General features: G+C 41.0%; 1 protein-coding gene across 1 annotated transcript in view; it reads right to left on the minus strand.

Moving 5' to 3' along the window:
• Window positions 1-84: 84 nt before the first annotated feature.
• Window positions 85-22,790, minus strand: part of TMEM212 (transmembrane protein 212) — a 53,550-nt gene continuing 30,844 nt past the window's right edge. Inside the window, exons 3-4 of the mRNA XM_077487971.1 lie at window positions 7,363-7,686; window positions 85-1,985 (exon numbers count right to left, since the gene is read on the minus strand). Coding sequence (XP_077344097.1) covers window positions 1,965-1,985; window positions 7,363-7,686 — 345 coding nt within the window. The 3' untranslated portion in view covers window positions 85-1,964. The remainder of the gene's footprint in view (window positions 1,986-7,362; window positions 7,687-22,790) is intronic.

Below are 22,790 nucleotides of genomic sequence, written 5' to 3' on the forward strand. Positions count from 1 at the left end.
AGTTGGGTATCAAGAATTTAAAACCATTTACAGCTTGTTAAGTAAGGCAACGATCAATATTGTGACAAATGAAGTACCCACAGCAACCAGATACACCTTTTTTTAATAAGCATCCTAGGGAATCAGAGCTGCATGCAGATTTATAGAGATACCTTAACAGGGTACATTTTAAAAAAAGGTTCATAATAATAATATTAATAATAATAATCTATTTGATAAGGTTTTAACAAGGTACATTTTTAAAAAGCATTCTTGGCAGTCAGAGCCGCATGCAGGTTTATAGAGATACCTTAACAGGGTACAATTTTAAAAAGGCTGTGTTGATAATTATAAGATAATACAGTAATAATCTATTTGATAAGGTTTTAATAGTATACACTTTCAATAAACATCCTAGAGAGTCAGGCCTGCATGGTACCTTATCAGGGTACACTTTTCTACCTGTTGCTGCCTTTTGCATACTAATATAGGCACACTGCCTTTTTAAAATACAATGGCTGTGGATATCAGTAACAGCAAATCTTTACAAATCAGTGTCTGATAACACGTACTGGGTCTGACTGATGCTCCATGCAAGCTGTTAACTAACCTAAATGTGTCGCTAACAGAGCATAACATTATCAGAGGTACCAGGCAGGAAAATGTGTCTGTAAATCTATGTGTGAGGGACCTCACAGGCCTTTCTACAACCACTCATATGTAAAATCACACAAAAAACGAATCACATTTATTTCTATACTATTTTCTGCTTTAAACTGTGAAATGGCTATTATAGTAGAAGGAATCAGCTTCTTTATATTACTGGCATTATTTCTGGATAAAAGACATTGGCCCCCTCTACAGGTTAAAGTTAACATGATTATTCTCGCTCCAACATGTAACAAATCCATAGTGAGTGATTATATAGGGCAGATATCATTTTGCCTCATATATACAGACATATGCTAGGAAATAAATAACTGTACACAAGTTATTTCATTAGTTTACTATATACAGCAGTTTACAGCAAGTAAACTAATTGTAACAAGGGGCCGGGTTATATTCTATGCCGCTGATTTATGAAAACTGATGCATCGGAAAGTGAGAGATGGTGCCAGCGACAACCAATTATCTTTAATTTTCTAATATGGGTTTGAGAATGAAATGCAAAACATTACCAGTTGCTTATCAATGCTATATTTATCCTTTCTTGTGTATATTTAGACCTATGCACCAAGTAGGATGTATAGCATAGCTCCCAACTGTCCCTGATTTCGAGGGACTGTCCCTGATTTGGAGCAATGTCCCTCTGTCCCTCATTCCTCCTCATCTATCCCTCACTTTGGTCTGATCTATATAGATGTACAAAAATTGCATTTGTTATCCATCAAAAAGTGTTTCCCAGTGCTAAACCTTTCATCTGGTTTCTAAATTGCTACATTTGTAAATTTGCAAAGCCAATATATAGGAATAGTAGTGGTAAAAAAAAAACACTTGTGGTTTTAATCAATCTTGTTTTTTTGTACAATTCTCCATTTACGGGGGCATGGGAAGGGGTGTGTCCTATGCCTGCCTACTTTTGCTGATAGGTTTACCTCATTCCCATCTCAATAAGTTGGGAGGTATGGTATAGACAGAACACGTATAGACATGTACACTTATACTCTCAGTAATGCTGCCCTATGTAGCTTGTTCTTATCCTATACAAGCCCTCTCTGGAATCTGGATGTGACTCCGTGTCATAGGTCAAACAGTGCCAAGATTTGCTTCCTGTGTGCAATACATACAGTACATACATAAAATATGTTTAGGATATAAACAGATAAAAAGCTAGAAACTGGACCAAGAAAAAGTGCAGCAGCAATGATATGATGGTTTGAAATGTAAATTCCTGCAAACTACATTGCTGATGGCCCACTGAATTCCATGGACATCAATCCTTTCCGGGCTTACGGGTTTGAGTAGATGCTTGCAATATAATCTTCTCACAAAATATTTTTTCTTCCCTAGAGGACAAAACAGAATTCTGGTCATCAAATACTCTGCGGTTTATACTTTACAGAATTATAGGTACTACAGCCTTACATGTTACAAATATAAAACTTTAGAACTGAAAAACATAAATAACCCAAAAGAAAAGATGTAATGTTACTAGGATTAAAACCGTAATACACATGATAATGGAACAACCTACTTTTTTTTCAGTTGGGCAGCCTTGGTGAGCCTTACCATACAGCAAGCCCGAACAAGACTACCCAAAATCTGGTAGCTAATTTCAGAAAGCTAGGAGACAGCAACATTGTGGCTTTAAACTGATGTATTCGGTTTCTAGCTCTCTCAGAAGTCAATACACAATACTTACACATTCAGCAGCCACATATGCTGTTCTTTCCCCCATAGCAGTCATATACACGTCATATACAATTCCCATAAAAAAAAATACTCACCCCCTCCCCCCCCCCCATATCTGCCAGAAACGCACTTTGCATACCCATCAGCCATTTATACAATTTCCAACATCCACAGCACCCATATTTACATTTCACGACCCCCAGAGTATCCATATATACAGATTTCACCCTCACACCATCCATAAACACAGTTTCATTCTACACCTAAACTAGTTATATACATAGAGCCCCTACCTAAACAAGCACAACAAAAACAGTCATATATACAGTTATGCCCACCGTCTTCCCTCTCCACAACGATATGTACATGCTTTTGCCCCCTTCCCACTAAGCAGACAGCATCTAAACTCCCTAGCACTAATAGGAATTGGTGGTATAGTGTTTTACTTATACTACTATTCCACACATCTGTTGGGCTTGGTGGTAATCATTAACCTAAATGTATTAACTTGGGCTCCCATGCACTCTGCATCTGTGACTTAGGATCACATGGTAGCAGCTCATCATACAGTATGATGCACAACATAGGAGGCAGAGTAAAGCATTCACCTGTATGACCAGTAGGTCTATGTGGGCAAGCTTAGGAATTACTGATTATCACTATGTCTGGCTGCTGTAAAGCATTGTGGCAATCATGAAATACTACACCACCAATGAAGGCAATATTGATGGCCCATTACTAGGAGTCCAGGCCCCAGAAAACAAAGGCCGAAAACCCAGGTCACCTTGGGAATTTTTACACTTGCAATGGCATCCTTACAATCATCACACTGGTAAAGCCATGGGGAGAATCGTTCTTAATCACTTCAATACAGGGCACTTTGAATGACAATTCTGTGGTAAGGCGACACTGTACCCATATGAAACTTTTCATTTTTTTTGACCCCACAAATAGAACTTTCTTTTGGTGGTATTTGATCAGCACTGCCTTGTTTATTTTTTCTGCTACAAATAAAAAAAGACCGAAAATTTTGAAAAAACATTTTTTTTCTATGTTTCTGTTATAAAATTTTGTAAATAAGTATGTATTCTCCTTCACTGTAGGGCACTGATGAGGTGAGGCAGTGCTGATGAGGCAGCACAGATGGGCACTGATGAGGAGGCACCAATATGTAGCACTGATGGGCACTAATAGACAGCACTGATATGCAGCAATGATGGGTGGCACTGATGGGTAATGATGGGCAGCACTGATATTGTACTGAGATTGCACTGATAGGCAGGACTGATGAGGAGTCAATAAAAGACATTACAGATGGGCACTGACTGGCATTACTAATGGGCACTGATTGGCATCCTTTATGGGCGCTGATTGGCATGTGATGTGGGTACAGGTGGGCACTGCTTGGTATACAGGTGGGCATCACTGGTGGAGCACTGTTGGGCATCACTGGCACTGGCATTGCTGATGGGTCTGCACTGATAATCAATGCCCTGATTATAAGTGCAGACCCCCTTTGTAAGGAGAGCCGCTGATCGGCTCTCCTCCATCCGTGGCTTGTCAGCGCAAATGGAGGAAAGCCGATAAATTAGACACTTCCTAGTTAGCACTATAATCAGCTGTGATTGGACAGAGATGATCATTTGGTAAAGAGCCTATGTCAGAGGCACTTTACCTAGATCGGAGATGCAGTGTTTCGGATCGATACACCACGCCGCCGATCGCCAGGCTGTGTGGCTTATCCTGCTGGACGTCATATGACACTCAGTCAGGATAATGCAACCTCTTTCCAGCCGTCATTCTACTATATGGCGGGCGGGAAGTGGTTAGTTATATCAAAAAATATTTGGAGCACTTTTTGTTAATCAAAAACAATGTATAATAATTTCAACATAAAAAGTCCTAAAGAGGAATTCCATATACTGAAAAGAAAACACAGTACTTTTTTTTCCAGGATGTCATATTGTTCAGTAGACTGGATTTGCGGTTTGCCCAAGGGCTCCAAGGGTACCAGCATAATTGGTCCTTTCTCTTATGGCTTCAATGCTTTATACAGTGGTGTGAAAAAGTGTTTGCCCCCTTCCTCATTTCCTGTTCCTTTGCATGTTTGTCACACTTAAGTGTTTCGGAACATCAAACCAATTTAAACAATAGTCAAGGACAACACAAGTAAACACAAAATGAAATTTGTAAATTAAGGTGTTTATTATTAAAGGTGAAAAAAAATCCAAACCATCATGGCCCTGTGTGAAAAAGTGATTGCCCCCTAAACCTAATAACTGGTTGGGCCACCCTTAGCAGCAACAACTTCAACCAAGCGTTTGCGATAACGTGCAATGAGGCTTTTACAGCGTCCTGGAGGAATTTTGGCCCACTCATCTTTGCAGAATTGTCCTAATTCAGTTACATTAGAGGGTTTTCGAGCATGAACGGCCTTTTTAAGGTCATACCACAACATCTCAATAGGATTCAGGTCAGGACTTTGGCTAGGCCACTCCAAAGTCTTCATTTTGTTTTTCTTCAGCCATTCGGTGGTGGACTTGCTGGTGTGTTTAGGATCATTTTCCTGCTGCAGAACCCAAGTTCGTTTCAGCTTGAGTACACGAACAGATGGTCGGACATTCTCCTTCAGGATCTCTTGGTAGACAGCAGAATTCATAGTTCCTTTTATCACGGCAAGTCTTCCAGGTCCTGAAGCAGCAAAACAGCCCCAGACCCTCACACTACCACCACCATATTTTACTGTTGGTATAATGTTCTTTTTATGAAATGCAGTGTTCCTTCTACGCCAGATATACTTGGACACACACCTTCCAAAGAGTTCCACTTTTGTCTCATCGGTCCACAGAATGTTGTCCCAAAAGTCTTGGGGATCATCAAGATGTGTTGTGGAGAAATTGAGACGAGCTTTGATGTTCTTTTTGCTCAGCAGTGATTTTCTCCTTGGAACTCTGCCATGCAGGCCATTTTTGCCCAGTCTTTTCCTGATGGTGGAGGCATGAACGCTGACCTTAACTGAGGCAAGTGAGGCCTGCAGTTCCTTGGACGTTGTTGTGGGGTCTTTTGTGACCTCTTGGATGAGTCGTCGCTGCGCTCTTGGGGTAATTTTGGGCGGCCGGCCACTCCTGGGAAGGTTCACCACTGTTCCATGTCTTCGCCATTTGTGGATAATGGCTCTCACTGTGGTTCGCTGGATTCCCAAAGCTTTGGAAATGGCTTTATAACCCTTTCCAGACTGATAGATCTCAATTACTTTCTTTCTCAATTGTTCCTAAATTTCTTTGGGTCTCGGCATGATGTGTAGCTTTTAAGGATCTTCTGGTGGACCTTACTGTGTCAAGCAGCTCCTATTTAAGTGATGCCTTGATTGTGAACAGGTGTGGCAATAATCAGGCCTGGGTGTGGCTAGAGAAATTGAACTCAGGTGTGGACAACCACAGTTATAGTATGTTTTAACAAGGGGGGCAATCACTTTTTCACACAGGGCCATGATGGTTTGGATTTTTTTTCACCTTTAATAATAAACACCTTCATTTACAAATTGCATTTTGTGTTTACTTGTGTTGTCCTTGACTATTGTTTAAATTGGTTTGATGTTCCGAAACACTTAAGTGTGACAAACATGCAAAGGAACAGGAAATGAGGAAGGGGGCAAACACTTTTTCACACCACTGTAGGTGTCATAGAATGTGGGCCTAGGACCCATGAGTGCATTTTTATGTGTTTTGGGGAAGAGACTGCTGATTATATAGTTATTGAATGGAAAATAAAAATGTACTAAATACTTTCTCCCCTCATTGCCTACTTTGTTAAAAGGGATAATTTGCTCTCCGGTTCTCCTCCCCTCTAGGTTTAAATTTGCTTCCCGTAATCTTATAGAGTTTTTTTTTTTTTTTTTTTTGGACTGCTGGAACATGGAAATATGTCAGAATTCCATGCTACAATACAATAATGGATGTCTACGAGAGACTGGAAGACCCTTCCTTAGATTAAATATTGAAGTTGAGCTATAGGGATATCAACTTGTACTTTGAGGCTGTCGTTTTTTTGTTTTGTTTTTTAGAAGAACAAAAATGAAATATGTTTGGAGTTTAGAGTAGTGTTACCTTGTATGTATAATTACTTTGTTCACAATATTGTGGCAGCTACTGTTGCCTCTAGCAAAAAGCCCTTTATTTTGCTAAAATGTATCAAAGAAACTATTAGAAATATACTACTGTGCCAACATTGATTGCTATAAGAAACAGTGTTTACCTAAAATACAAGAGAGTTGGGGAATATTGTTTATATTGTGAACATTATAGGCGAAGGAACACATAAGTCACACGAACGGTACCCGTAATCACGTTCCATTATGTCTAATCTAATCATTTCTAATAACCTTGCAAACTCACAGGTAAAATACACAATATACAGGCATACCCCACTTCTAAGTACACAATGGGGTTTATTTACTAAAGTTGGAAAATGCAAAATCAGGCTCACTTCTGCATAGAAACCAATGAGCTTCTAACCCCAGCTTGCTCAATTAAGCTTTGTTAATAAAACCTGGAAGCTCATTGGTTTCTATGCAGAAGTGAGCGTGATTTTGCACTTTCCAGCTTTAGTAAATAAACCCCCATTGTGTACTTAAAAGTGGGGTATGCCTGTACTACATTTATTGTGGATAAACACTGTTTTTTATAACAATCAACTGTGGAGTCACTTGACACTCAAGCTCAATAGTCTTTTTTTCTTATAGTTACTCAGAAGGGAGTAAACCTACTTTAATTTGTAATTGAAAACCCAAAATATAAAAAAAAAGAAAAGAAGGTAAACTGTTTGATCTATGCTTGATGGGCTGGATCAGGAAATGTCTGGAGCGTTTAACTTGCATTTTGATAAGTCAGGCTTTTTAAAACATGCTATGTATGCATACTCAAACAATTAATTAGACTATACCATGTTAAGATAAAAACAAGAATTTATCAGAAATTACAAAAGACATTTTCAGTTGGCTCACACTTCGCTTAGTCACTACCTCCTACTCACATTAAATGTTCCTGTGCGCAGTATCCTGGCGGAGAGCCTGATTACCAATGCCAATGAAGAGCATAGGATTAGAATGCTTGACAGCAGGTCAGCAATTTGTAGAGCCAAGTGGTACCATTCGTAGTGAAGTGGGTCTTGGCATACATTCTGGAACGTGGCATACGGGAAAGGAAACTTAATAGCGTAGCCAATATAGTTGGTTGCGGACATCCCAGCAAAGGTGTAGTAACAATAAGGGCCAATGAGGATCGATGCAATGGCCACTGCAAACTGAACTGGTGCTCCAATGATACTTAACAGACTCAAGGTGAACGTTGATTGCCACTGAAAGAGATGTTAGCCATAGATTACATTACTGTAAGATTGTGTGTGCACAGGATATTCCTAATACAACTGTGCAAGCAGTACTGCACCAAGTGTAAAGCATGGTAGTCTTAGCAACCAATAAAGAACCACTGTGTTTTAAGTGCATCTTCATGCATTGCAATGCTTTAATTTGTTTTATTTGTATGTGTTTCATGCTGATTGCCTTATAAATTTTACAGTTGGTGTGCCCCAATGCCACCCCCTACATCAGTATTTGGCACAGTAGTAATAAAAGGGTTAGCAGGAGAACCACAGGGAACATGCTACCCGCCACCAAGAAGTATTGGACAATAGAAGGGCCCAAAGCTCTTCAAGAGAGCAAACATTTCACGGACCACCATGGAAAAGGTGAGTATCAAGTTATTTCTTTCACAGGGTGCTGCATGTTCTTATTTTCAATGCTCACTGGCTCTTTTTGAAATGCACATAAAACCATACCTTTGAAATAAACGTGTTGCACTTTCCATGTCTTTTAGGTTTCATTCAAATCTGTCACCAACATTTACTGACGGAAAGCTTAGAAAGCACGACTAACTGTTGGGAGGTGTCGACTCTTAAGACCCCTTTCACACTGATAATGGGCCACATTAGTGGTAAAGTGCCCCTAGTTTTAGGGGGTGCTTTACCATCGTTTTAGCGGCGCTTTTTGGCCCCCATGAAAAGCACCTCTGCCGAAGACTTTGGCAGCACTGCCCATTTATTTCAATGGACAGGGGCGGTGGAGAATCGGTCCATACACCGCTCCTCCACTTCCCTAAAGGTGCTGCTTGCAGGACTTTTTCTAATCTCCTGCAAGCGCCCCGCCCCAGTGTGAAATCCATACACCCTGCACTATGCCACTTCCAGTGGTAGCTCAGCGTACCCTGCAATACAATGCAGGGCACCTCCAAATAGGTTGCTTAAAGCTTAAAGTAGACCTACATCATCTGAGCACCACAAACGCTATTTAATTTATGTTTAACCCTTTCACGCCTAAGCCTATTTCTGAAATATGTTGCTTACAAGTTAAAATCAATATTTTTTTGCTAGAAAAATTACTTAGAATCCCCAAACATTATATATATTTTTTTAGTAGAGACCCTAGAGAATAAAATGGTGATCATTGCAATCATTTAAGCCACACAGTATTTGCGCAGTGTTTTTTTTAAACGCAATTTTTTGGGGAAAAAAAGACACTTTCATGAATTAAAAAAATCCGAAACAGTGAAGTTAGCCCAATTTTTTTTGTATAATGTAAAAGATGATGTTACATCGAGTAAATAGATACCCAATGTCATGCTTTGAAATTACGCACACTCGTGGAATGGCAACAAATTATGGTACCTAAAAATCTCCATAAGCGATGCTTTAAAACATTTAACGGTTACCAGGTTAGAACTATACAGGAGGTCTTTTGCTAGAGTTATTTCTCTCACTCTGAAGATCGTGGTGATACCTCACATGTGTGATTTTAACACTGTTTACATTTGCGGGTGCGATTTACGTATGTGTTTTCTTTGTTGCATTAACACATGGGGACGGGGGTGCTTTAAATTTATTTTGCCTATTTATTTTATTTTAGTTTTAGTTTTTTACATTGTCCCTTTAAAAAATAAAAAGCTGATCACTTTTATTGCTGTCACGAGGAATGTATACATACCTTGTGACAGTAATAGGTAGTGACAGGTACTCTTTATGGAGGGATCTGGGGTCTAAAAGACCCCAAATCCCTCCTTTGCACTTAAAAGTATTAAAAGTATTAAGATCGCCAAAATTGACGATTCTAAATACTGTAATTTTTTTTAAATCGGCGCCATTGGCAGACGAGTAACCCAGAAGTGACGTTGTGATGTCGCTTGTGGGATTTTACATCGGAGATCCAATCAGAGCCAAATCCAGCTTTGTTCGGGTCTCAGCCTAGGCGGCAGATGTACCGGCTGGTGGCTTGGGTCTCCCAGTGGCCCAGGAAGAGTGACGTAAGGTGGCGGGAGGGGGGATGTCCCCTCCTGCTCCTTTAGGATAACAGCCGAACGGCTTTTAGCCGCATCGGTTGTTTTCACTAAAGAGCCATTCGCCTGCTATAACAAATGGTACTGGAGGGATGCCTGCAGCTGCAGGTATTCTCCTGGTTTCAAGCCATGAACGCAAAATTGCGTATGGTTAGTGTGAAGGGGTTAATATTCATAGCAAATTTACCCATCCATCCATGTCACCATGCTTTATTTTGCTTAGAAATCACTTTGAAAAACACTGCCCTAGCATTTCTGTCCATGGCCATCTTGTGTAAGGGCAGATGATTCATGTAGCATTTCCTTCCTGGAATCCATCTGCCCTTAGCTCAGAAATGCATAGTAACAAACCAGCTTTCAGGTTTTATTGTCAAAGCTTAAATGAACAAACCGAAGGTAGACACTGATTGGTTACTATGCACAACTGTCCCAGATTCTGTGTGCACCAGTTTTAGTAAATCTCCCCCATAGTATTTTTAAATAAACATGTATCTTTGGGCCTGGAAGCTCACTTCTGTTTCGTGTTTCATGACTTAAAAAAACCCTGCCTGTGATTCAGACAAACTATTTCCAAACACACCATAACACACAGTATATACAATAAACGTACCCCATGCAGTTTCTCATATACAGAAAGACCTCATTTAAAAAGCAAACGCTAATAGGTTTATCAAATCCATAATTCTAATTAAAATTTGTTGGCTGCCCCATAGGACGGATTTGTTCTTTTCATTTGTACAGGATGTAGTGAATCATGGTCCCAAGTGAACCCCTGGCAAACACAATCAGATTAAAATTTGCCATTGAAGTATGAACGTGATTGGTGATGCAGAAGGTAGGGAGAGAGAGGAAGTTACACATCATAAGGTTCAGGTAGCACATTCCCAGTGGAACTATGGGGTGTATTTCTAAAAAAATGTGCATGGTTATTAGTCTATTGAAACTGCATGTAAATTTGTTATGTGCAAATGGGGCAAGATCAAATGGTCTAATGCTTTATTCTTTAGAAACTGAATGTGTGAATGGGGAAAATACCTCAATATATGGTAACTAGATGAAGCTAAGGAGCATACTTATTTCCTATTATAGTCAGAGCCATCTAGTGGCCAGAAAGCAGTATTTACCCGATTCACACATTCAAGTTTTAGAAAAGCCTTAGAACATTAGACTTTGCCCCATTCACCCAAAAGAAACTATGCTGTTTCAATAGATGACCAACTATGCATTTTTTATATAAATACTGTACATCCCTATGTATTGATTTCTGGATCTTGGTTAAAGGCTAAGTTCACCTTTTTTTCTAAATTCCAGCTCCCCTATGTACCAATATAGCATTAATGTACTTCTTTTGCAAAGATAAAACAGCCTTCCATTTATTCTACACAGGCTTACCTCACTGTCTTCGTGGCTGTTTAAATACAGTGCTCCACTACTTCTGCCCTCATTCCTGGACAGGCTCTGGGTCATGGCACACGAAGGAGTTGACCAGCTGAGGGTATATGATGCAGGGTGTGTGCTATTGAGATCAGCTGGTCAACTCCCTTTCGTTTCTCATGACCTACATTTTGACCAGGAAGTAAGGCAGAAGTAATGGAGCAGGGTTTTTAAACAGCCATGAAGACAGTGAGATAAACATGTGTAGAATTAATGGAAAGCTGTTTTATTTTTGCAAAAGAAGTACATGAATGCTATATTGGTACATAGGTGAGCTGGAATTTAGAGAAAAAAAATCATAACTTAGCCTTTAAAGTTGTCTACTCAGAGCTCAGATTAAGGTAAACTATGTGAACTTTCTGATTTTAGGACAGATGCAATGCTTGCTGGAAAGCAAAGATCTCATTGGAGGGTGCCCATTGCAGCACGGTAAGAGCAACAAAGACACAATATTAACAGATTAAGCCCTTTTATTTTTTGGTCTGGCCTTACCTTGGAACTCACCATACTTCAGGTAACTCAGACAGCAGAGCTTTGGAAAGGAGCATTGGGGGTTATTTACTAAAGGTAAATCCACTTTGCACTACAAGTGCACTTGGAAGTAAAGTCGCTGTAGATCCGAGGGGGACATGCAAGGAAAATAAAAAACAGCATTTTAGCTTGCACATTATTGGATGATAAAATCAGCAGAGCTTCCCCTCATTTCAGATTTACACCTTAGATTTACAGCGACTGCACTTCCAAGTGCACTTGTATAAATTGGATTTGCCTTTTGCAAATAACCCCCATTATCTGCCAACAGAAGTTACTATTGACAGATAATGTTCGCTTGCATTGCCTCTCAGGCAATGCAACATACCTGGCTCTGTGTTTGTAGGCTCTTGATTAGTGGATCAAACATACCAATTCAAGTTCTTATTCCAACAACACATTCTTGTTTTCCCTTTCCCTATTGTGTAGGGTTGCATTTAATTTCACTGTAATTGAAACCATTCAAAAAAAATATGCATTGTTTTATCGGTACATATTGCTTTGTGAAGGTCAGCCAGCTCTTTTAGTACATTCAGAAGCACCTTCTTTAGCCTGCTGTCGTCACTAATTGGCATTTATTTTGTTCACTTGACATGGATTGAAAGCTCTTTATGGGACAAAAGCTCTTTGTAGAGTACATGTACAGAGCATGGCAATCAATCCACATAAAAGTGTAACCTACTAATTTATATTCTTCTATAATCTTTCATTTAAAGTTATTGCTGCCCTTGGTTTATATGTTATTCACAACAGCAATTAGAGGCGCTAAAGCCAAATGGATACTGTTTATTCATGTAGTATTGACCAACATAAAAACTCTTGATTTAAACAAATTTTAACACAATCTGGATGACACTATGGGGGTTATTTACAAAAGGCAAATCCACTTTACACTACAAGTGCAAACTACAAGTGCAAAGTGCACTTGTAATTGCTCTGAAAGTGCACTTGGAAGTGCAGTCGCTGTAAATCTGAGGGGTACATCTTAAATGAGGGGAAGCTCTGCTGATTTTATCATCCAATCATGTGCAAGCTAAAATGCTTTTTTTTAAATTTTCCTTTAATGTCCCCCTCGGATCTACAAGACTTTACTTCCAAGAGCACTTTCAGTGCAATTTCAAGTGCACTTTGCACTTGTAGTTTGCACTTGTAGTGCAAAGTGGATTTGCCTTTCGTAAATAACCCCCTTTTCCAATAAAGTGTTGTGTATACTTAACAATTGCTGTGTTTTTTCCATGAAATATTGATTTCCCCGTTTTTTTGTACATTCTTTACACGTCAGCGCTCCTCTAGCATTTTTTGGAGCGTTCAAAATCAGGCTCCCTTCTGCATAGAAACCAATCAGCTTCAAGGTTGTATTGCCAAAGCTCAATTGAACAAGCTGAGGTTAGAAGCAGATTGGTTTCTATGCAGAAGTGAGCCTGATTTTGCACTCTCCAGCTTTAGTAAATAAACCTCTTACTGCCTGCATGCGCTACAGTAGTGGCTGCATATTATTGCTATAGACTGACTTGCTGATGGCGAGAATAGTAAACCATTCCTGTCAGCAACAGCCACTTGTAGTCTGAACCAGAGGCATATCACAGGGTAACAATCAGGAACACAACTGTAAAAACAGTTGTCACCCTATAACAGAAAATGCATAAACAAGGACGTCCCCTCCTGGCAGTTATTCTTCCAATGAAAGCTGCATATTCCAAAAAATAGAAACAACTTCTGAAATTACAAAAGGCTATATAAAACTTCAGTGATTGGGTTTTTATCTACTTTAAAGTCTAAATGAAGTTTCCATATCTATTACTCTAATGCAGAAAGACTGCAAATACAATAATAATAAAATGTTCTTTTTTTTTCTTTACTAACTTTGTGTTGCAGCATGGGTTAAAAAACCCAGTGCTAAAAACATACTAGAGAATTGGACTGTTGCTTTAAGCAGAACTTCACACTCTCAGTCAACACTGGCAATGTTTAATCCTCATGCTGCTGGAATTAGTAAATAGATAGAAAAGTATACCATATTTACTTGTTTTAAACTTTTTCTTTCTTACATTTCTTCAGTTTCTTCCTGGTTTCCAGGGCTAGGCCAAAATTCTGTCAAACTTCTCAGGAGTCTTCGGGATGGGGGAGGAGTTTTCTCAGCTAAGTACACCCTTCTGCCTGCATGCCTGAGCTTAGGGCTGATGGATTACAGGACGTAAATGCTACAGGAATCATCTGCCCTTACTCAAGATGGCCACAGACAGAAATGTTAGGGGGTGATTTTTCAACAAACTAAAGTGTGGAGACATAGATGGATGAGTGAGTTTGCTTTGAATAATAAAAATGAATTAAATATCATTTTTGATTTTGTGTTGCTCAGCTGCAGTGTAGTTCAACTTTAATAGAGTGCAAAAATGTGAAAAGAACCACTGTGCAATAAAAATTTACTAAGCATTAATTGAATAAAGTGAATGGGTAGCAGCCAGTATTGCGCTCCCACACTAAATAGCAAAAATAAAGAAAATAGAATGCAGTGCTACCTTAGTAAACATTCTTTAACCACTTGCCGACCATCGACCGAAGTTGTATTGTGACAGAATGGCATGGCCGGGCGAAACAACGTTATGTAACGTCGCTTTGCCCTGTGGCCACCAGGGGGCACGTGTGCTGCCTGCTCACCTGCAGAGCCGATGCGAGTGCCCGGCGATCGTGATCACGCTGAGCTCCTGCGATTGCTAGGGGCACACGGAGAACGGGGATCTGTGTGTGTAAACACAGTGACATTTTTACAGTAATCAGCATTTTCATAGCACTGATCACTGTAAAAATGTCAATGGTCCCAAAAATGTTTCAAAATTGTCCGACGTGTCTACCATAATGTCACAGACCCGATAAAAATCGCAGATCGCCATCATTACTAGCAAAAAAAATATAATAATAAAAATGCCATAAAACTATGCCCTATTTTGTAGATGCTATAACTTTTGCGCAAACCAATAAATATACACTTATTGGGATTATTGTTTTTTTTTTTACCAAAAATATGTAGAAGAATACATATCGGCCTAAACTGAGAAAAAAAAAGTTTTTATGTCTATTTTTGGGGGATATTTATTATAGCAAAAGGTTTTTTGTTGATAGCACAAAAACTAAAAACCGCAGAGGTGATCAAATACCACCAAAAGAAAGCTCTATTTGTGGGGAAAAAAACGTTGCATGACTGTGCAATTGTCAGTTAAAGCGACGCAGTGCCGAATCGCAAAAAGTGCTCTGGTCAGGAAGGGGGTAAAATCTTCCGGGGCTGAAGTGCTTAAACACACCCTCTTATAAAATATAAAAAAATAGTATAAGCATATGTGTTTCAAACTGGAAAATTAGAAACAGTTGTGTACTTTTGATTCATAATGACAATTTCCCATCAACATTAAATGAACAACTTTTCACCAAACATTACTCTCTTTTATAAAAATCAAAAACTGTGTTCCAATCCAGGCAAATGTTATGTTACAATATCAGTGCACATGTTACATAGTTACATAATTAGTCTGGTTGAAAAAAGACACCAAGTCCATCTAGTTCAACCAATAAAAGGGGAAAGAAATATATACAATCCTATATACACAATCCTATACACACAGTTGATCCAGGTGAAGGCAAAGTAGCGGCTCCAACTGGACACATCGGAAGGACAATCAGCCATTGTGGTTATTGATGCAGTTTAAAGGGGAAAAATGTTTTTGATGTATTTAACACATAGGTCTATACGTGAAGGTGAGCTGCTAGTGTATACAGTGCAGGACACTCACATGGTGTTTCATAATCAATAAATTCACTATTCTTTGGACTGAGACAGCACATTTAACGACAAACTGTTTTCATTGATGATATTGCAGCATATCATTTGCATGGACTGGAACACAGTTTTTGTATTTTATGAAAGAAAGTAATGTTTGATGAAAAGTTGTTCATTTAAAGCGGGAGTCTGCCGTTTTATTTTTTTTAAAAGCCAGCAGCTACAAATACTGCAGCTGCTGACTTTTAAAATAATGACACTTACCCGCCTGGCGCGCCTGCGATGTTGGCACCCAAAGCCGAAGTCTCGATCGTCTCTCGGGTGCTGCCGCCACCATCTTGGGTATGGGAATCAGGAAGTAGAGCCTTGCGGCTTCATTTTCCAGTTCCCTACTGCACATGCGCGAGTCGCGCTGCGCAATAAGGATGGTCCCCGCTGTCTCCGGGATCTGTGTGTTTCCCAGCAGGCAGCGGGGGAACCTTCGGAAAGGGGCGTAGATTCTGCGGAAAGGGGCATAGCTTCTGCAGAATTTACGCCGGAAGTGGGTGCAGATACCTGTACTGTACAGGTACCTGCACCCCCCTCCCCCCTGAAAGGTGCCAATTGTGGCGCCGGAGGGGGGGAGGGTTCCAATGAGCGGAAGCTCCACTTTAGGGTGGACCTCCGCTTTAATGTTCATGGGAAACTGTCATTTAAAATCAATAGTACACAATGTTTTTGATTTTTTTTTCAGTTTGGAACACATTTGTGTTTTCTTTAACCGATTCCCGACCTGCGTACGCCGATGTACGTTGGCAGAATGGCATGGGCAGGCATATTGGCGTACAGGTACGTCCAATCTTTAATGCTGCCCTGCCATCGTGAGCGCGCCGCCGGCAGCGCGCTCGCGTGCTGGTTGGGACCCCCGTGAGTCCGGTCGCGGGTCCCGCAGACTTGATCACCGCGGGCATACCAGCGATCGTCTCACGGGGTGGCTGAACGAGGAAAATTGCCGTTGTAAACAGCATTTCCCCGTTCTGCCTAGCAACTAGTGACGCTGATCTCTGCTCCATGTGATTGGAGCAGAGATCAGTGTTCACTAAATTAAAGCCCAGCCCCCAACAGTTAGTAACACACCCCTAGGAACCCTTAACCCCTACACTGCCACCCACTGGTTAACCCCATTCACTGCCAGTGTCATTTACACAAGAATCACTGCATTTATATAGCAGTGATTGCTGTATAACTAACAATGGTCCCAAAAATGTGTCAAAAATGTCCAATGTGTCCGCCATAATGTCGCAGTCACAATAAAAATCGCTGATCGCTGCCATTACTAGTAAAACATTTTTTTTTATAAAAATGCCATAAAGCTATCCCCTATTTTGTAAGCGCTATAACTTTTGCGCAAACCAATCAATAATTGCTTATTGCGATTTTACCAAAAATATGTAGAAGAATACGTTTTGGCCTAAACTGAGGAAAAAAAATGTTTTTTTATATATTTTTGGGGGATATTTATTATAACAAAAAGTAAAAAATAATGCGCTTTTTTCAAAATTGACGCTCTATTATTGTTTATAGCGCAAAAAATAAAAACAGCAGGGGTGATCAAATACCACCAAAAGAAAGCCCTATTTGTGGGAAAAAAGGACGTCAATTTTGTTTGGGAGCCACATCGCATGACCGTGCAATTGTTAAAGTGACGCAGTGCCGAATCGCAAAAAGTGGTCTGGTCTTTGACCAGCAAAATGGTCCGGGGCTGAAGTGGTTAATAATGTTTTTATATTATTATACTTAAGAGACTGTACCCAAACAAAATTTACGTCCTTTTTTCCTACAAATAGAGCTTTCTTTTGGTGGAATTTGATCGCCTCTGCCGTTTTTATTTTTGCGCTATAAACAAAAAAATAGTGACAATTTTGATAAAAACACAATATTTTACTTTTTGCTATAATAAATATCCCCCATTTTTTTTTTAACTAATTTTTTCTCAGTTTAGGCCGATATGTATTCTTCTACATTATTTTGGTAAAAAAAAATCGCAATAAGCATATATTGATTGGTTTTCGCAAAAGTAACAGCGTCTACAAAATAAGGGATAGATTTATAGCATTTTTATTATTACATTTTTTTACTAGTAATGGCGGTGATCTGTGATTTTTATCATGACTGCGATATTATAGCGGGCACAACAGACAATTTTGACACATTTTTGGAACCACTGCCATTAATACAGCAATCGGTGCGATTAAAAATGCATTGATTACTGTAAAAATGTCACTGGCAGTGAAGGGGTTAACACTGAGGGCTGTGAACTGTGTTCCCTGGGAGGTGATTCTAACTGAAGGGGAGGGGACTAACTGGAGAAAGTGATGGATTGTGGTTCCTAGCTAATAGGAACACACAATCTGTCACTCCTGTTAGAACAGGGTACTGTGTGTTTACAAACAGTCGTCCCTGTTCTGTGTCTCCTGCTCCCAATCGCTCGTGGCCGGCGGTCATCGTGACCGTTGGCAATGAGCATCAGCACCCCAGCTATGCCTGCTATCCGAACCCTGCGTGCCGATGTATAGCTACGTGGTTTTGCGCAGGGGAGCCAACCTGACACAGTATAACTTTGGCGGCTGGTCCGGAAGCAGTTAAAGTTTACTAAGGTAGCACTGCATTCTATTTTCTTTATTTTAACACTGGTCTGGGTCTCCATTGGTCTGACAAGCTTCTTATAGGGGGGTCAACAATGCCAAGAATTGGTGAAAGCAGGGGTTCGTCATCCAGAGATAATGCCGAAAAATCATCCAGATAATTCTCCTGGAGCTCCCACGGCAAAGGCATATGACATAATTGGTCACGATTAATAAGCAAACAATTTTTGGTCCAAGAAATCCTCCTCCTCCTTTTCCTGGACTGGATTTTTGTCAAAGCAATAACTCCAAGGCCAATAATAAATAACATGTTATCTCCTCCGATTTCACAACATGTCTGGTTGACGAACGGCCATTCAGAAACAAACTGAAAAGCACGAAATGAAAAGTGCAAAATTAAAAGTGCGAAATGAAAAGCGCGAAATGAAAAGCACGAAATGAAAAGCACGAATCGAAAAGTGCGAATCAACACTCACCAAACTTCTACTAACACGAAATTAGCAGAAGGATCCTAAAGGGTGGCACCTGACAATTGAACTTCTTCTTTATCGGCTCATAGTACGTCTAGTATGTCACTACATTCGTGTTTGTTGGCTGACAATTGTGTACCGTTTGTATGCAAGACAAAATCCAGGCACACTTTGGACAAAAATCTGACGCTTGTCTGCAGAAAATCTGATCGTGTGTACTAGGCTTTAAGCTGGATACACACTATCCAATTTTCTGTAGATTTTTTCCTTTCTCCACATTTACCAAAACCATATAATATGAGATCAAACCTTAAAGTGGTTGTAATCCCTTACAGATCACTTTTTGCTACAGGTAAGCCTATAATAATGTATATGTATGTGCCAACGTCATCGGCACATGGGCACTGAAGCAAACTGAAGCAACTGGGCAGCACAGAGGTGTGGTGTAGTGGGCGGCACAGTGGTGTAGTGGTTAGCACTCTCACCTAGCAGTAAAAAAGGGTTGCTGGTTTGAATCCCAACCACAACACTACCTGCTTGGAGTTTGCATGTTCTCCCTGTGCCTGCGTAGGTTTCCTGTACCTATGTACTTATGCAACAGCACGTATGTGCCATTGCCACACTCGTGTGCAGGAGTTATGTCATCACAGCTCTGGCCAACCACAGACCTGGAGCCACAATACTTGGAAGTAACCCCCGGGAGTGATGTGTCGCCAGCCGGTGTGGGTGTACGGGCACTGCAGTGAGGGCTTTGATCTCAGATGAGTATTACATAATGAGCTATGCATACTAGCTCTTATGCCTTTGTCTTGCAGGTGTTTTTTTTTTCAAAGTGGGTTTACAACCACTTTAAGAGTTTCAATTTGTATGCAATAAGGCAGACCCTTGCACTACATAGTTTTGGTAAATCTGAAGGAAATCTGACAACAAAAGTTGGATAGTGTGTATGGGGTCTTACTCTTCAACATGCTGCTAGCACAGATTATATAACCAGTACTAAGTAAAAAAAAAAAAAAAGTCTTGAGCACCTCGGAAGTCAACATCTAAACTGTATTTAAGCATTCAGAGCATGAAGGAAAGAGTCTTTGAGGCTCTACCTGCAGATACAGCCCAGTTTTGACGTGTGAGCAGGTACAGTATAGAGTGACACTTCAAAAGTACATTACATTTTCAGACAAAGGAGAGTTCTCCATATGAAATGTCACACGATTTTGGATTACTTGTTTGCACTTCAATAAACTAGTATGGATCCCCAGGTAGAGCTTGACTGAAATTTTCTTCCATGCTATGTATCTAAGCTCAATCAGGGAACTGTCTTTTATATACCTAACTCCCTGCTCCCTATGCATCAGTATTTGTAGCCTTTATTTCTTTTGATCTTCCAGAGTCATACAGAAGTTTTAGTATATTTTGGAAGCTTTGCTGCACAGGCAAATTCTTTTTAACTTGGTGTACATATTCAACAGTAGCATGAAGAATCTAATTTTATTTGTCACACATATTTGTGCTTGCCTGCTATTTTAATGATTTTAATATTTTGAGATACAAACCTATTGTAAACCTCTGCAGCAATTTAATAAAGATTGAAAGTTAAAAAAAAAAAAAAAGTTGCCAATCAGGTCAATCAACCTTGAACAGTTGAATGGCCAGTTTTTCTGTCATCATCCATAGAGCACTGGGTCTCGCATTGTTTGCAGTAGTTCTTAAGCTGGGTATTTACACAGTTTTTTTCCCTTCAACCAACAGATTTAATGAAAAAAACAGACAGATCCCTGCATTAATACATCGATTTGTGATGCAGGGATCTCTCCTACTGAGCTATTGTATTCTGACAGCAGGGACTTTCTTTCCACTCGAATACACTGATAACACCGATTTCTAACATGACCATTGACATAACGTTACACACAGACCAAAGGTCAGCGGGTTTCTGCTGAACTGGCTGCCTTTCGGTACAAGTGTACCCAGCTTTAGACCTTTCCTCAGGCCTCACTAAAGCTCGGTACACACTATGAGTTTTCCGTTCAACTATCCAATGTTAGTACAGCGATCTCCCCGCTGGACTGCCCCCCCCCCCCCCCAGCCAGAATTTAACCGTCAACAGCCATTGGCTGAGAAAACTGATGAGATATCGATTAGCTGACCTTTTTTGGTCATGCCCGTTTGACAGAAACTGGAAGTTTAGCCAGCCTCTGTCAGACAGGCTGCCCTATACATGGGCCAAATGTCCGGTTTCTCTTGAACCAGCTGATACTGGCTGATATTTGGTCCGTGTGTATGGGACTTAAAGCAGAGTTCCACCCAAAAAGGGCACTTCCACTGTCCGGATTCCTCCCCCCCCCCCGGATGTCAAATTTGGCACCTTTCATGGGGGAGCGGATACCTGTCTAATACAGGTATTTGCTCCCACTTCCGGCGACTCGCACATGTGCAGTAGGGAACCAGGCTTTGAAGCAATGCTGGCGCCTCCACCCGGAGCTGAGGGATGGGTCGGCTTGGGGTGAGGACATTGCGGGTGCCCTGGACAGGTAAGTGTCCTTATTTTAAAAGTCAGCAGCTGCAGTATTTGTAGCTGCTGACTTTTAATTTATTTATTTTTTAGGCAAAACTCCACTTTAACAGTAGATTCCTTCCAGGACTACAGGTGAGTTAAGCCCTAACTAAGCTAAGTATCTAGATTCCCCTTGTTTGGATATCCACTTTTATGATTTTTTGGTTATTCTGCCAGTAACAAAATTCCTGTACTAGAGTGAGAGTGCTCTGTTGCTGTACTGTATCCATGAAGTTGCAGTAATCCCAGCCTAGGTTGCGTAATCCTAAATCTATAGAACACCTCCCTCTCTTATCCTCTCCATCAGTGGCGGCCCGCCCATAGGGGGCGCCCGGGCGCCGCCCCCCCTCTCCCTAGGTGTAAAAAAAAAAAAAAGTAAAAAAAAAAGTAAAAAAAAAAAACGGGCCCTTTAAGACATTTAAAAAAAAAAAAAAAAATGTCATTTAACAATTTAACATAGTGTACTGTGGCGCCGGTCACAGTGCACTATGAGAAGCGCCACGTCCATGCAATCACAAGATTGCATTCATGGCGCTTCATTTGCGGGTTAAAAACCCGCCTTGCGGCGCACAGCAGAACGCAGACTAGCTTCCGCCCGTAAAATCACTGTGATTCTACGGGCGGGAGCATTGTCACTCTTAAGGCCCATACACACGATCAGACTTTTTGACAACAAACATGCAAATTAGCAGTTTTGGAGCAACATCCGACTGTGTGTATGCTCCATCGAACAAACTTTTTTGGTTTTCATCAGACTTTTGTTGGCTGTGCGAACGGACAAACTTTCTGGCAACAAAAGTCCGATGGAGCAAAGTCTGATCGTGTGTACAGAAAACCATAGGACTTTTGTACAAAGTACAAACAGGCATGCTCAGAACCAATGCAAAAGATCATCCAACAATACAGAAGTTGACCAAAGGTGGCGGTAAAGAGCAGAAAAACCACGTGATTTGGTAAAAGTTGGCTGAAAAAGTCCTGCTGTGTGTATGCAATACCAGTTCAGGGCCGACGCCCTTTGTACAAAAATCCAAGGGAAAGTTTGTACAAAGTCCGATCGTGTGTACGGGCCTTTAGACAGGCAGTCACTTCCGGCTTTCGGCTGCTTCACGAAACCCGGAAGTGACGTAGGCAGCTCCGTTCCTTAGCCCGAGCGGAGCTGCCAGACAGTGAGAGGTGAGTCACCGCATAAAGGCTTTCTAGCCTCTACTTTGTGGAGAATGTTCGTGCATTTAGCTGAATGAATGCAAAAAGCTTTCACAGCCAGAAAGGTTTCCCCAGGCCAGGCGACTTTTGCCGTGGCCAATCAGAGAATGAGCTCTGAAGGGGAACTCCACGCCAAATTTCTGAAAAAAAATTTGACGTGGGTTCCCCCTCCGAGAGCATACCAGGCCCTTAGGTCTGGTATGGATTCCAAGGGAAACCCCCTACGCCGAAAAAACGGCGTGGGGGTCCCCCCCAGATCCACACCAGACCCTTATCCGAGCACGCTACCCGGCCGGCCAGGAAAGGGGGTGGGGACGAGCGGGCGCCCCCCCCCTCCTGAGCCGTACCAGGCCGCGTGCCCTCAACATGGGGGGGGTGCCTTGGGGGAGGGGGGGCATGCGGCCCCCCCCACCCCAAAGCACCTTGTCCCCATGTTGATGAGGACAAGGGCCTCTTCCCGACAACCCTGGCCGTTGGTTGTCGGGGTCT

This window comes from Lithobates pipiens, unplaced genomic scaffold (genome assembly GCF_037356315.1).
Source record: "Lithobates pipiens isolate NorthernLeopardFrog02 unplaced genomic scaffold, aLitPip1_a1.2 Scaffold_18, whole genome shotgun sequence".
Lineage (NCBI taxonomy): Eukaryota > Metazoa > Chordata > Amphibia > Anura > Ranidae > Lithobates > Lithobates pipiens.